Here is a 16,562-nt window from a genome sequence, read left to right as displayed (position 1 = left end):
TATACCCCATGTGGCTGTATAGTCACTCATTGGCCAATGTCTGATATGTCAACTAAAAGTTGACATGTTCTGCAACGTGCCTAAGTGATGGAGAAAATTCTTTCTGACCTTGGATGGTAAATTGGTTTGTGTGTTGTCATCTTTATTCTAGGCTGTATCACCACAAGCAATGCAATTATTCCTCAGGTGGCTGATGAAACTCTCACTCCACATTTGCAGTTCTTTGGTGAGAGAAAAAACTTTTTCCTTTGGATTGCTCTTCTAAATACTCATGAATGCTTTCTGGATTTCTTTGTTCACTGCAACATGAAGAGAACTGGAGATCCTGTTTCCATGACGCTAATAAATACTTTCCAGAACAAAATGGGGGTCATGGGCCTAACAGAAATGAAGAGTTGAGCTTGGCTGGCTATTGCTTATTAGTCACACTTGCAATTCCTAGAAGATAGAGACCATAAAGGAAAATGAGGTATCCTGAGGGATGATTACAACTCTAGAGGCCCCTTGGGCTTCCCAAGAGCAGTGACAGCAGAAGTTTGTGTTGATTCCAGTGGGCTCCAACTGAACAAGTAAGGAAAAGTTCTCCTTTGTCCATTAGGCTCCATGAAGTGTAAAGCACGCTGCAGAAGTGGGAACAAAGCACATACGAGAGCTAAAGTAGAACATTTAACAGGGAATAATGAGTCTTCATTCAGCTGTCTTTGGCCACGTGGACTAAAACTTGGTGCGTCCAAGATCTCTTCTGAGATGCAGGAGTCCTGCTATGAGTTGCCATCCCCGGTCTTGGAGGAGGAGGGAGCAGGCACACACGTGCAAGGTCATTGCCACAAATTTCCAGCTGGGAAATAACACTGGAACAGAATTTCCTTTTACAGATATTGTATATAATATGATTGCACATATTATATAGGCTGTAAAAACAAATCTCTGCAGATGATATATATGTTATATATCTCTCCATACATATACATATATATTTTTATATATGACACATAGAGAAAGGGTGTGTACTTGTAGGTAGTGTTGGAATAACAGACAACAAATACAAGTGAGACACAGACAGGTTTTTTTTTTCCTAGAAGCGTGCTGCAAATGGCTGGAGAGAAGACGTTTTAAACACATGATCATCATAAATACCAAACTCCCCCGTCAGACCGTTGGGCTGTTGGGGCAGTGACCCTATCTCCATCTGGATGTAGAATCACCTCACCAAGCTGGCGTCAGGAAACTCAAACATATCAGCTGGGTTGGAGGAAGCGTTGCTGATTCTGTTCCTCCCAGAAAATCTGGATCTTGGAGGCCTTTTAGAAAAATAAGTTCTAAATGGTAAAACTGGCAGCGATGTTGTCCCTGGAAACCCTGGCAAGTTGGGTTGTGGGTGTTTCTAGGATATTGCCTCAAAGCCATAGGATTTACCTGAGGTGAGAACCCCAGTAAAAAACAAATAAATTCCATCTATCACACAATGCTTGGCTATTTTCTTCATAACCTTTTATATACCGTAAATGTGTCCATTTCCACAGAGTTTAGAGCTATATGAGGTTAGTAAATCACCGTACACCTCTTCAGCCAGCTGAAAAGCCTGCGGCACGCTAGGTGTGCCAGCTCTGCTCAGCACGGAGCGAGTCCCCACTTCCACAGCAGCAGTTGCCAGGTACCTCGACACACAAGGACCTTACACAGATGCGAGCTATTTATTTGCTTGGGTGAGCGGTCATTCAAAAAGTCAGCTCTGCTTTGAGATGCAGCTCAAGTGCTTATCAACCGACAAGAAGACAAGACTACTGCTATTATTACCCGGCACTAACAAAGGACAAGCCATGCGGCATGGGATGCAGAACAGAGGCAGCCCTTGCTTTCAAGAGTTTCAGTTCTAAAACAAAGACAGGGGAGAAAATGCTTTCCAGTGCCAAGAAGAGGAAGCCCATTTAGAACATATTATTAACTCACTTCTTGAGGATAATGCAAAATTAGCAGCTCTTTAGAAGACGATGTGTACTGCAGTTAATATTACCCAGAAGCTGCAAAAGATTATTCAAATCTACTGACACAACAGTTTCTATTTTTTGCTACTAACAGGACCCAACGTCTAACTTCAAGATTTGTTTTAAAAAATAAAACAATTACAACAAAATATCCAATGTAAACACGTCTTGCATCTGGAAGATGTAAACTGTTGGCTGGAGAAAGCAAGGGAACTGACATAGCTACAATGCAAACCGTGAATTTGCTTCACCATTTTCTTCCTAAGATTTCTTTTATATTGCCAGATACGTACTATATTTAGTCAGAACTATTTTCTTTTGGTGCAACTAAACATAAGTATTCTCCCAATGCCTTTGAAAGCAATTTGCTGTACTGGATCATGGAAATTGGAAAGAGAAATCCTTTAGAAATGAAAAGGAAATAGATTGGTCCTGGTTTTGCTCAGAAGGCAAATGGCATGCAAAAGTGAACACACAGAGTCAGTGGTGAGAAGGAAATGCTTTTAAAATCCTTCATCTCAAGCTAAGAGGACAATACTAGAAACAGTGCTAACAATTTTTAAAACAATGCAGTCTGTGCATTTCTCTCAATGGAAGCCTGTACGGAGGATGAGCAGGAATACCCGTTACATCAGGTCAGCTTTGTGCTTAAAACATCCACTAAGGAGAATCTCTTGTGAACAGAGAGGATGCTATCACCCAAACCCCGAACAAACTGTATAGTTTTCCTGAAGCTGTGAGTAAGTGGTTCAGCAACATACCCTAGGATTTAAATTCCTGGCTTTGTTCTGCAGAGAGGGAAAGGTACGACAGAAAGGCAAGGCACTTTCAGGGTGCCCAACAGTCCCTGTTGTGCCCCTCACCCTTTCTTTATAGGCCTCCTTGTAAGTGCAATTATCCAAACAGGGACTCAGAGACCAGCTAGATAATTATCTTCTAGAGGCTGAGGGGAAAAAAACCATCCAGGTACAAATTAAATTTGCTTTTCAGAGACTCGTGGGAAGTTTGAACTGCTGATCTGATAGCTCAAACAGTGAAGAAAAACATTGGAGCAATTGTAGGGTGACTCCTACAAGAAAAGAATAGGAGGAGTTGGGGAAAACAGTTCTCTCTCATTTTAAGTAAAATGCTAGCCTTGAACATCACATAGCCAGCTATTGACTTATGATGAGCAATTAAGTAATTAAAATAGTTAACTACAATAATTAAACCAAAGCCTCCATGAAGCAGAAGGGGCAGATATTCCTACAGCCTTTAAAATCTATATTCATCTAGAGAACAGCAAGTTTTCAGGGGGATCTGTTGACCTGTTGGGACCTTTGATTTGTCCAACATTCTCCTGGAAGGAGAACTCAGGAAATTTGGACATCTCTGCCTCCAAAATATTATGTGTAGAAGTAAACTGACATGTATATAACACTAGTCCAGGACTGGTGGTCCTGGACTGTAGGTTGACTCTTCAGGGAAAGGTTTTAATTAAGCAAAACAGACTGTATATCCAGGAGACATCAAATCAACTGGTCAGCCACAAATGGTCTGTGCTTTTGGTTGTCTTTCAGCCAGGACTGGTACTTCTATCTCCTTGAGAGCATACCCTTCATTCCACATTAGGTGAAACATTATGAATCAGGTGAAAGTTTTCAAGACTTTTTTTTCTTCTAGGTTGATATTCTCTGGACCAACAAAACTCTATCCCTTGGACTTCCAAGGCATGAAGAATGAGGAAAGCCCATCAAGACCTTTCCTCAATTAGATTCTAACCTTCAGCTGTGTTGGAGCCATAGGCAGCAGACATCGTGAACTCATTTCACCAGAGACAAGCAAAACTTAACATAAATAGCTGCCATTTCAGCACATTTCTCTTCCCCCCCTGCCCCAACTTTACTCAAGTTTTTAAGTCATTGACTGGTCAGAGTGCTCCAAACCACAGCCTTTCACTGAAGCGCCAGCATGCTTTTTTCAGCTAATAATTATTTGTCTTCAAATGTTACCCGAAGCAAAAAGACCCACTGAGTTGGCAAAACTCTGGATGAAGAAGCCAAGCCTATGGACAATTCTTCAAGCCTGTGGGGTTCCTGTCCTCACGGAGGAATCAAACTGCTGACTAAGGACATGTGCATGTATAGCCTTCAATTTGCTTAAATACTAAAAAATACTGGCACTCCAAGCGTTAATTTTTGGTCTTCTTGTGTGTCTGGCTCTGGTTTTTAGAGAGGAGTAGAGGCTACAACAGAGCAGATAAATATCATTCTTCTCAAATCATCCCACTAAAAAGACTGCTGGATCTAACTGGAAACCTTCAGCAACAGGACAAGAGGGTAAAAGCCACATGCCTCCCTACTCTAAGCTCTTCGGTAAGCTTCACCCGTGCGTTAATGCTAGTCAAAATTAGTTGCACTTAATGGCATCCATTACATTCTACAAATTCTAAGCACAGCACAAGGCACAGATATTAGAACTGATCTTTCTGCAAGAGCTAAATTGCAAGACTGGGAAGCTTCAGGTAAAAATGTAGCCACAACATGGGAAACAGCATTTTGGGCTGCAGTCTACACTTCTTCCTTGTAGACTTTCCACGTACACACTCTCCAGAGCACTGTAAAAAGTAATGACCCAAAAAAGGAAATCTGTAATTGTTTTTCCTTTTTTTTTTTTTTCTTCTTTTGTCATCACTTTGCTCTAATTCTCTAGAAGAACTTTGCCTTGTTGCAGGGGTGTTGCAAGTTCATGGTCAATACACTTTCTTGCCGCCTGGATGAGCTTCCTTCAGACCCTGACTGGGACTGCATTTAACCCTATAGGGACACTGTAGTAAAGAAGCTCATCAATAAAAAGAGAAGTTTTACCTTAAAATATCTTCCCTGGTGGGACCACCAGCCATGCACATGTACTCAAGCCCATTTCTAGTTTATAAAGATTCTACAATTAAACTTCATGCAGTCGTCGCTTACCTCTCCCTGCCACCTGCTAAGAAACTCCAGCTGCTGCATCGTCATCTCCATGACTTGCAAACACATAACATGTTCCAATTTCAGAACATTTTTCAAACTTCTTCACACATGAGTTGCTGAACACATGGTTTTCTTTCAAAATACTTCACAAGAATGTTGGCTAACAAATGCTACGAAGAATCTGGCAGTTGCCTTATGGGTAATTTATAAAAAGAAAAGGCAGTGAAATAAAACCATACTTTGGGGCCAATTTTTAATTATTTTTTTTTTCTCCTGAGCCTCACTGGCTACTTTCCTTCCTTCCCCTCAACCCTGCCTTTGCTGGCTTATTTTTGTCTCCTGGCTTGGACGCAGCAGTGGGCTGCTACCATTAGGTGTGCAAGGAGGGCTTTTGGGTGCATACCACCTGCAGCACCCTGCCAAGCCCTGGATGCAGTGCCAGGCTGGACCAGTGCTGTGGGAATGACCCTGCTGACTTGCCCTCACCCACTGCTGCAGCATCCGCTGTGCAGCTGCTCAGCAGAGACAGACAGGACCTCAAATGTGTTATGAGCAGGACTGGACAAAGGTTTGTGATTGCCTGTTTTCTCAGGGGGAGAGAAGTGATGCAGAAGGAGATGCAGTGACTCATTCAAAACACTTTGGGGATGGAAATGATGTTAGAAACCAGGCTGAGCATCACAAAGCCCTGCATTTACAGATCCTTACTGAGTCCAGAGCTGCCTATGCTGAATGGTGTAAAATAACCAGAAAGCAGCAGTTCAGGAGGTAATGTGGGAAGGGTGTGGAATTAATATTACTTTTGCTAGAAGGAACTGAGCAAATCTCTTTGTCCATACATTTTATACCATACTTAAGCAACTTGTCCTACATGACCTGTGGCCCATTGAGAACTGAGCATATGTAGGACCTTCATGCAACAGCACAGCATTGATGGTTTTCAAATGGGGCCTGTTCCCTAGGAACCTGCTCCTGATTGCAGCAAAGTAAAACCAATTCGGCTCCAGGGATGTCGTGGGACATCCTGTGGTACTGGGCACAGGGCTCCTCCCTTGGCCAAGAAGCAAGGACCAGCAAGCACAACGATGTCCCATCTCGTTTTCTTCTCATTGCAGTATCCTAATGCCTACACGGCACATGAACGCTGCTCGGGGGATGCTCTTCAGAAAGCTAGCAGAGTGTTTTCGTCATAAATGGTTACTCAGATTTAAATATTTTGTCTGTTTATACTTGGCAGCAAGGGATCCTACCAAAGACAGAGTGCTAAAACGCCAAAAAGGGGCAGGGTGGAAGGAAGGACATTTGTCAGCAGAGCTGACAAAAGGTAGCGACGCTCTGAGCATCGTCTCGCACATTTAGCCTGCTCTAGCTGCAGAGAGCAGCGTAAGACACAGACCAGAGGACGGCCAAGCTCTGTGCCAAAGGGATTGGAGCAGTTTGCCCAATCACTCTGTGCAGGTGATACTGAGCAGAGATTTTTGTCCCCAGCCGGCTTTGCTTTGCCTCTTACCCCTCAGCACTGCAAGGCTGCTGATGGCCGGCGTCCCACTCTGGAGCAAGCGCTATGAAACACTCGGAGATACGGGCAGCAAGTCAACACATCACGCAAAGAGAAACAAACCAGGACAGAGACTTGCAGCCCGTCTTATCCAACTTCTCATCTGCATCCACTAGCCAGGGTGGAATTCTCTGGTGGGTGGATCCGTCTTTGCTCTTGTTTCCATATGAGAAGAAAAAATTGTTGTTTTCTCTAGATTATAGCAATAGCTTAGAGCAGCTTCAGAGGGGGCGTGAATGCCCTAGTGCCTTCCCCAGCTGTATCACACCCAGGGACCTGGTCACAGCGGCTCTCAATGACCGTTCACGGAATAGTCTTTTTTTTGAGCCCCCACCTCCAGCAGCACAGAGGGGAGAGCTCACCTGTTTCCCAGTGGTGACCTGGATACCCCGGGGGGCACAAGCAGACGGTGCATCCATCATGTTCCTGGCAGGGGCCAGCTCCAGTGGGCTGCTCCTCATGGCTGGGGTCCGGCCACGTCCACCAGGAACACCAATTCAGAGGAGCGACTGATGCCTACTGCGATGGTGAAGTGGGGGAAGGCCAGATATGCATCTTCTGATGCTTCCCTTTAACTGGTCCTCTGCTGCTCTCCCCAGGGGCATGTAATTGCCATGGGCAGGCAGGAGGGAGGTCCTGGAGGCTTCTGGGGATGCATTTATGGTGACTGGATAATTGCATTACCTGGCCAAACACAGACTACTATTTGTTAAGACAGAAGCTATTGAACATGACCTGTGAAAACCCCCACATGTGTATGGCTTCCCACCACAATAATGTTCTGCTCAAGCTTGCTTCTGTGTTAACATTCTCTGCTTTAAAAGAAGCAAAGAAGTGACAGCTATGCCCCCTCCCTCCCTTCCCTTCCATAGCATGTTCCCTTCCAAACGAGAAGACGACACAGTACCTTCTGTAGTGGGTCCTAGTGCATCTATTGCTTCTTGTGAGACAGTCAGGGCAGCAGTAGCGGTAGCCAGCAGATGGGCATTGTCTAGAACAATAGCTGTCTCCGTCTCTTGCCCTGACACCGCGGGAGGGGAGGGCTGTATTTCGAGCTGATCCTCTTCAGGGTTCCTGGGTGCCTGCGTTGGTTCAACATCTGGAGTACTGGTAGTAATTACAGCGTCTGGGACAGAGGTTTCCCCTGAAACTCCTGTGATCAAGTGTGTCACAGCTCCAGATGTTGCATCAGGAATTTCCTTCTCAGGAGCACCAGAGGGCTCACCACTGGCCAAAGATGTGGCAGCTGTGTCGATGTTAGCAGCAGGCAACACGGATGCTTCTCCACTGATTTCATGGACTGTGGATGTTTCTATGCCGATTTGGGGAAACACAGATGTTTCCCCACTGGTTTCATGGACTGTGGATGTTTCTATGCTAGTGTCAGGAAATGCAGATGTTTCACCCCGGGCTTCTTGACCTGTGGATGTTTCTATTCTGATTTCAGGAAATGCAGAGGTTTCCCCACTTAATTCTTGAACTGTGGATGTTCCTATGCTAATTTCAGGGTAGGCAGAGGTTTCACCCCTGGCTTCTTGACTTGTTGGTGTTTCTATGTTAATCCCAGGGAATGCAGAGGTTTCCCCACTGATTTCGTGGACTGTAGAAGTTTCTATGCTAATCTCAGGAAATGCAGATGTTTCACCTTGGGCTTCTTGATTTGTGGCTGTTTCTATTCTAATTTCAGAAAATGCAGACGTTTCCCCACTGATTTCGTGGACTGTCGAAGTTTCTATGCTGATTTCAGGAAATGCAGATATTTCCCCACTGGTTTCATGGACGGTGGATGTTTCTATGCTAATTTCGGGGTAGGCAGATGTTTCACCCCTGGCTTCTTGACTTGTGGATGTTTCTATTCTAATTTCAGGAAATGCAGAACTTTCTCCACTGATTTCATGGACTGTGGAAGTTTCTATGCTAATCTCAGGAAAGGCAGATGTTTCTCCACTGATTTCATGGACTGTGGAAGTTTCTATGCTAATCTCAGGAAAGGCAGATGTTTCTCCACTGATTTCATGGACTGTGGAAGTTTCTATGCTAATCTCAGGAAAGGCAGATGTTTCTCCACTGGTTTCATGGACAGTGGATGTTTCTATGCTAATTTCAGGATAGCCAGATGTTTCACCCCTGGCCTCTTGACTTGTGAATGTTTCTATTCTAATTTCAGGAAATGCAGACGTTTCCTCACTGATGTCTTGACTTGTGGATGTTTCTATCGTAATTTCAGGAAATGCAGATGTTTCCCCACTGATTTCTTGTATTGTGGATGTTTCTGTGCTACTTTCAGGAAACGCAGAGGTTTCCCCACTTATTTCTTGAACTGTGGATGTTTCTATGACAATTTCAGGATAGCCAGATGTTTCTCCTCTGGCTTCTTGACTTGTGGATGTTTCTATGCTAAATTCAGGAAATGCAGATATTTCCCCACTGATTTCTTGGACTGTTGATGTTTCTATGCTGAATTCAGGAAATGCAGATGTCTCCCCACTGATTTCTTGAATGGTGGATGTTTCTATACTAGTTTCAGGAAATGCAGAAGTTTCACCACTGATTTCATAAGCTGTTGATGTTTCTATACCACTTTCTGGCCATGCAGATGTTTCCCCACTTAGTTCACCAGATGCAGAGGCCTCACCACTTGGCCCAAAACTGTGGGGAAACGTGGCAGCTGTTTCCCCACCCAGTTCCTGGGATACTGTTGGTCTTGTCACAACTTCTGCTAAATCAGAAGTGACTAAAGTGACTTCTGGAAGCCCTGAGACCTCCCCACTAATATCAGTCACTGCTGAAGATTGTCCACTTAGATCTGTGGCTCCAGAGAGATCTCCACTGATGTATGGGATCCCGGATGGCTCTCCACTGAAGTCTCCTGTCCCTGAAGGAAATCCACTAGTTTCCACAGCTCCGGACCCATCTCCAGATAGCCCTCTGCCTCCAGAAGGAAATCCACTCATTTCTATCATCCCAGATGGCCCTTCTCCCACCTCTTGTGCAACTGACGTCTGTGTTACAGCTTCAACCAAAGTGGTATCCACCAGAGAGACTGTGGGAAAGCCAGAGGTGAGTCCACTTTCCTCTCCAGACAGTAGGCTACTGGTGACATCAACTCCAGAGATTTCTCCACTGCTGTCAATCACTCCACTCGGATGTCCGCTCATCTCGAGCACTCCAGAAACACTTCCACCAAAGTCTACGTGCCCAGAAGGCTCTCCACTGATGTCTAAACTCCCAGATACCACACCTGATGCATCTTCACCTCCTGAAGACAATCCACTGATTTCCAAAATCTCTTGTGCTTCTGCTCCTGTAATTGAGGGTGTTGTTGTCACTTCCTCCAAACTGGCATCTACAAAGGTAATGCCCGAGGCCTCACCGCTTCCATCAATACCAGAAGTAAGGCCACTTAGGTCCACCAGGCCACTGACTTCATGCGTTCCAGATAGTTCTCCACTGACATCTAGTCCTGAGGGCAACCCACTGAGCTCAGGCCTTCCGGAGGGCTCCCCACTGAGCTCAGGCACCCCAGAAGGCTCCCCACTGAGCTCAGGACCTCCAGAGGGTTCCCTGCTGAGCTCAGGCACCCCAGAATGCTCCCTGCTGAGCTCAGGCTCTCCGGAGGGCTCCCCACTGAGCTCAGCTCCTGAGGGTAACCCTTGGGCTCCTCCACTGGTGTCCCACTCTGTAGATGGGAACCCTGAGAGATCTCCTTCACCGCTGACTCCGATGGATCCTTTTCCCTCCTCTTGTCGTTCTGGCACTGTTGTTACAACTTCCACCAATGTGGTATCCACAAGAGAGACAGTAGGAAAACCAGAGGCGAGACCACTTTCCTCTCCAGATGACACACCACTGACTAGCTCAATGCCAGAGATTTCTCCGCTAAATCCAGAAGGCAACCCACTGCTTTCCACTCCAGATGGCATCCCACTAATTTCCGGTGTCCTTGAAGTAGGCACAGGTACATGTCCCTCTGCAGAAGGTAAGCCACTGATGTCAACAATGCCAGAAGGCACGCCACTCAGGTCCCCTGAAGGTAGCCCACTTTCTCCAGGTAGAAAGCCACTGGTTTGTAGGTCTACCGATGGTAATCCACTTTCTCCGATCCCTGAGTGTTCTCCACTAAGTTCAAAAACTCCAGAAGATGGTTCTCTGCTTGTATCCGGGACTCCAGATACCCACCCGGATGCTGAAGATTCACCACTGACTTGATGTTCTCCAGATTCAGTCACCTCCTCCGACACTTCGCTGACAGAAGCATCAGTACTTGTTTCCTCTGGTATTACGGTAGCTGGAGGAAAGCCAGATGGACTCACTGGAAAAGAAGGAGTGAAGAAAGAGAGGGAGACAGGAAAATTATTTACTAAATTGTTTTAAAGAAGCTATTAACAATTTCCTGATTGACTTTACCTCCAAACTGATACCTTTGCGATAAAGGCACAAAGTTCTATGTGCTTGCAGAAATAATGTGGTCCTTTCAAATTTGTTAATGAACATTATATCTTAAATGACTATACATTAAATATATCTGGGAAACTGACAGAATATGTAATCTTTTGACACAGCACAATGGCAACAGTGACACCAATTCCCAGGTGTCAAAACCAAGCTACTGCTTCCTTGGAGATGGAACAGAAAAAGTTTGGTGCTGCTCTGACCACACTGCAGCTCTGTCCTCCCTGGAAGGTATGACCTGAGGTCTGTTTCCAGCCTGCTTTCCCCATCCCGGATACACAACAAATGTATTTTGTAAGGTGCTCAGGCAAAGCTGCGTGTGCTGGTCTGCAGCATGGCAGGATGGTTGGTCATTTAGCTCAGTCCTAGGCAAAAGTTCAGTAATATATATCCGTAGCTCCTCCTGTGGTACTCGTGTGCACAGTCTCAGACTTTGCTAATATGGCAAATATTAGCTGGATTCAGAGATGGTCCCCTTCAGCAAGGACACAGCCCATTTATTTTGGGAATGTCTCAACCCTACAACACTAGCCAAGCATGACCCAGGAGATGGGGAAGCTCTGACCTACCTGAGAGCAGCGACATGTCGGTTGGGAAGACTTCTGTCCCCAAGGCTGTCTGATTCTCAGCTTGAGTGGCAAACTCTGTCTCCACAGTTGCCTCCTCCCCGGAGGGTATCCCCTCCACTCCAGGGATCACTTGGGTTGCCAGCACATCTTCTTCAAAGAATGAGGTGACCCCCTCCTCCTCTGCAGGTGGCAGAGCTGGAACAAAAAGGTATTGGAGGAAGTTTCCAAAAATTCACTGTCCAAGATGCCAGTGAAGTTCTTCACCCAAACCAGCACCCCAGTGTGCCCGACCTCCCTCGTGAAATCCCTTACTCCAAGGAGACTAGTCTGCATGCCCTACAAGGGGTGGGACGGTACCTTTGAAGCAGAAGGCATGATGCCGGGACAGCGGGTGGGGAAAGCCCGTTTGGTTGTAGTGCTGGTAGACAGTTCTCACGCCGGGCGCATCCCCCCCACAGGCGGGACGGGGGCTCACGATGGGATAGCGGAGGCTGCCGTCGGCTAACCAGCCAGCGTAGCATCTGTCCAGGCCCTGCTTCCAGGCGGCGTGGAGTTGGCCAACAGAGGCCAGTGTGGCGTTTTGGCTCTCACAGTACTGCTGAGCTTCTGGGAAGGTGAACTGCTCTGGCTGGGTTGCGAAGAACACCTCACCTGAGGGATGGGAGGGAAAACAGGCGTGAGGCCTTGCATCCCACCCACGCACACACAGATGTGGGGATGTGAAGCACACTTTTGCTCCACAGCCGTGCCCAGAGGAAGGGGGAGAACATACCCTTGAGCCTGTCGATGTAGCAGTACACATCGTAGGTCTCTGAGGCTGGGCGCATGCCGTATGACCGCACACCTGGAGAATTCTCTTTGTCTCCTACGCAGTTGCTTCGAGGATTCACAATGGGATACCTACCAAAAGAAGAAGAGAGGCGGTAACCCAAGGTCAGCCTTATGCACCCTGTACTGAAAGAACCTCAGTGTACTTGGGAGCACTTCACTGTTAGAGGTGCTCAGAGGCCCCAGCGTGACTTGGAAACAAGTCCACTTACAGCTTGGGGCAATGAATACAAACTTTCCTCCACTTTTGCTACATGTCAGGGGAGCTCACTGCTGCAGGATGTATACACAGGTTAGGAAACGGGTAGGACAGGCTGAGAAGAACAGGTCTATTGACCACTAGATACCATGGCCTGGAGGAAACCTTAGGTCAGAAAAGCTTTAGATGCTGACGAGCAGAGCAGCAGGTCAGACCAGAGTAAAGCCTCAATTTCATGGCTGAATAGTAGTTTTGAGAGGGGTCTTCCCCAAGTCAATATAGTTTTACCTGACTGTCTGGTCCCGCAGCCAGCCGGCATCACATTGGTCAAAGCCAGCCTCGTAGGCAGCCTGGAGCTGTTCGGGAGTGGCAATAACTGCGTTGTTCTCCAGGCAGGCCTGCTGAGCTTGGACGAAGGAGAAGGCGTATCTGCTGGTGGCGGCGCGGTAGTGAAACACCATACCTGGGGAATGAGAATTCATGCTGAGACAGCAGATACGGGACCCCCCCTCCACTGAGGTGCATGACCAGAAAAGGTCATCCCAACAACAGTGCAAGGACCAGTGCCTGTCAAACCCACTTTGATGGAGATGCCTCATTCGCTGAGCTCCACTGCCATCGAGGATGGTGTCTGGGGATCTCTTTAGCCCTCCTCTAGGCACTTCCTAACTTGGCTTTCCCCTTCCCTGGAGCCAGGTGCACATGGCAGTGCAGAGTGTGACCACTGCAGCTCCAAGCATCAGCCGTTGGAGCCCTTTTCAGCACATGATGGAGTGGCCCACAGCCTCCTCCTCACCCCTTCTGTCCTACTGTAGTGGAGGCACTCAGCCTGTCTCTGACCCCAAACAGACCTGCACACCTCCAGGGACCTGGATGCCCTCTGTGACAGCAGAAGCTCAGGCTGTTTTCAGCTGAACGATTACCTCTAGGAGACACCAATCTTCTGGCTTCTCAGAATCCTGGTGACTTACCTGTGGGGGAGATGGGCTGCTCGGGGAGGAGACCGACACCAGGGGCTGCTGTCACTCGCACCAGCTGGTCTTCCACTGTGAAGGTCGAGGCAGTCTCTAGTCCTGGTGTGGCAGTCACCCCCACAGCCTCTTCCACCAAGCTCACCTCTGCCGTTTCAGTGGTGACGGCAGTGCCTAAGGCTACGGTGGTGACGGCAGTGCCTAAGGCTACGGTGGTGACCTCTTCAGGTGCAGCCCACACCCCTGTGAGATCCACCTTGGTCACATTCTCCTCCTCTGGGGCAGCTGTCTCTACTGTGACACTGGTGGCAAAGAGATCGGGCAGGATGGTGAAGCCCTCGTACAGCTCGGTGGCAGTGGGTGTGATCTCAATGGGCTCCAGGGTGGCGATGCTGCCGCGGGCCTCCTCCTCCGTGGTGTTGCGTGGCAGAGGCAGCTCCACTTCGGTCTGGGTGACAGTCTGGACAGTGAAGGCGCTGCCCAGCTCGCTTCCCGTCTCGTCGATGAACTGCCCTGGGACCAGAGTCTCAATGTCGTCCCCTAAATCAGGAGGCAAAGCAGTGGTCAGAGGGGACGTGCTCAATCTAGCAAGGTGTGCTGCGCTGGTGCTGCCTCCAAGAAGCAGCTGGGTGTTTGCCAGAAGAGCAGGGAAATCATGATGCTCTTTTAAAACAAATAGTTTTCCTTCCTCCACTATGGTTCTCCGCAAGACCCCGGCACGGAGGGCATGTCTATGAGTTAGAGGCAATGAGCCACCGCATGCTCCACAGCTGGTAAATCAAAGACGACTTTCTCTGCTCGCTTCCCAGCTCTCCGCCCCGGGAACACCTTGCCCATATCCAAGTCTGCACTGACCTCTAGTGCCTGCTGCAAGGAATTTAAGGTGGCAGGAAGAAGCAGGGGAGCTTGGATAACCTCCACAGCAGGTCTGAGCTGTGGGAGAAAGACAGCTGGATCCTCACACTCAGTGCATGAAGTCTCACCAGGATCGCTATCTCCTTCTGCTCTGCCCTGGCAAGGACTTAAGAGCTCATCACATATAATCATGTTGACCCCATCACCAAAGCAGCCAAGGCAGTCACTTGCTGTACCAAATACATTCAAACAATTTTTCTCCTCCCAAATAATTTTTTTGCTCGAGTCACGTCCCTGGCTGTAGAATGTGCTTAACGTGCCACTGAGCAGGTCAGCCTACAGCAAGGACGATGGTTTAAAGAGCAGCATAAAACAGAACGGGACAGTGAGGGAGTGATGAGAAATCTTGGATATGCAGGTCTCAGTTGGGGAGGGAGAGATAATGAGACACTGTCAGGCTTTTCCCCTAATACTGCTTTCCCTGCTCTATTTATTTTCAATTCCATTTTCCTGCTAGTTCATTTTAGCCAGTACCTCTCAGACCTCAAGGGATTCAGAGAATTAGGTACAGATGCTCAAACAAGGGTTGGCTGTACTCAACAGTTTCAGATGCATACCCTGAGATAATCAGAAGGCTGTGGCTTGGTGGACCAGAGTTTAGGTTGGCCTCGTAGCTGGATAACTCCAAGGGGTTTGAGAGGTTTTACAGGGCCTCCTGACACACTGATCATGCATGCATCTGGACACAATAGGTCTGTATCAAAGGGGTTTCAAAACATATTTTAAAATATCGTTATTATTTTTGTAAAGATGGCAATCCTATTTGAATGTTGGCCTCTGGTTGTCCTGAATAGACCTGTGAGCACCTGTGAGCACCACTCTGAGGACCTATGGTGTCCACTTTGCACCAAAGCACCACTGTGCTTTGGCCCCTCCTTGCTGCAAGGAGAAAAGTGCAGTTAGAAGAAAAAGGGAGTAGCTGGGATGCTCTCGACTTCCTAGGTGCAATTTTGCCCTATTTCTGATTACCAGAGACTGCTGCAGTCTCTGATTTATCCCAGCCTGGAAACTCAGGCACGTGTCTGTACCACATCACAGCACTATACACATCTTCAGGGTCAGATCTGTTCTCTTTTTCCTTCTGTTCCATATCCAGCATTCAAAGTGTTGTACATGAAGCACCTGAGCTCTGCTCCACGTCTCCTGGAGATCTACCAAAGCTGGAAGGTGTGAGAAGACTGGGGAGAAGAGGACTGTGTTACACGTACCTCCTCAGACCCACTCCCCCCGGACAGGGCAGGCATCTGTGCACTTTCTGCATCTGCTTCGTACCTGAACATGAATGGGGGACCAAGCCCTTTGCCAAACCTGCTCTTCCCCCCACCCTTTAAAAAAAAACAAAAAAAAGAAAGAAGCACAAGGTTAGCTCTGGCCAGGGAGCTCCTGCTTGCCGATGTGTGGAGACACATTGCTTAGCCGCACAGCCCCGACGCACTTACCGCTATAGCAGATGGCATCGTAGCGAGAGTCGGGATGAGGGTACCCTGTTTGGTTGACGTACAGGTACACTGTCCTCACGCCCACCAGGTTTCCTCCACAGTTGGGACGTGCTCTGGAAATGGGGTAGCGGACGCTGCGATCGGCCAGCCAGCCTGCACTGCACATGTCCATGCCGTCCTTCCAGGCCAAGTACAGTTCTCCTGTGGTGGCCAAACGGGCTCCTAAACTGCGGCATTTGTCAAAAGCTTCTTGGAAGGTGAACTTCTCAGGGGTGGTGGCATAGAAGACCTTACCTGCAATCACACCAGCCATTAGTGCAAGAATTAGCAGTAGAATTTAATTCCAATTCCCTTTCCCCTTCCCATTCCTGAGAGTCTGGATAAGATGCAAAGTCCTGTGTGCAGCTGAACTGCAACTCCACGTTGGTGACTGTCTATAAAGACCAGAAGAAAGGGAGTCTTACAGACTGAATACATACTGGAGCAAAACATACCAAACTAGCTGGAGCCACAGGGAAAGAGGAAGAGAAAGGACAATTTCAGTTCTGATGTGCTGAATATTTCAATGGATCCCTGTCATAAGCATGGGTGATGGACACCTCTGAATGTCACACCCTCAAATGGATGACCAGAGACACGCAGGATGGCATGGACTCTGGTGGAGGCTAGACAGGCTCCACCCTCTGTACTGCATT

General features: G+C 47.6%; 1 protein-coding gene across 1 annotated transcript in view; it reads right to left on the bottom strand.

The window, feature by feature from the left end:
- Positions 1-16,562, bottom strand: part of ACAN (aggrecan) — a gene marked incomplete at its 5' end in the record, with an annotated part of 29,059 nt that overhangs the window by 8,834 nt on the left and 3,663 nt on the right. Inside the window, 7 exons of the mRNA XM_082005056.1 lie at positions 7,402-10,806; positions 11,516-11,710; positions 11,873-12,166; positions 12,288-12,415; positions 12,831-13,005; positions 13,514-14,053; positions 15,868-16,161. Of these exons, the coding sequence (XP_081861182.1) occupies positions 7,402-10,806; positions 11,516-11,710; positions 11,873-12,166; positions 12,288-12,415; positions 12,831-13,005; positions 13,514-14,053; positions 15,868-16,161 (5,031 nt within the window). The remainder of the gene's footprint in view (positions 1-7,401; positions 10,807-11,515; positions 11,711-11,872; positions 12,167-12,287; positions 12,416-12,830; positions 13,006-13,513; positions 14,054-15,867; positions 16,162-16,562) is intronic.

This window comes from Phaethon aethereus (genome assembly GCF_964289735.1).
Source record: "Phaethon aethereus genome assembly, chromosome: 12".
Taxonomy (NCBI): domain Eukaryota; kingdom Metazoa; phylum Chordata; class Aves; order Phaethontiformes; family Phaethontidae; genus Phaethon; species Phaethon aethereus.
Note: the sequence above shows the minus strand (reverse complement) of the source record. Positions and strands in the feature narration are given on the sequence as shown.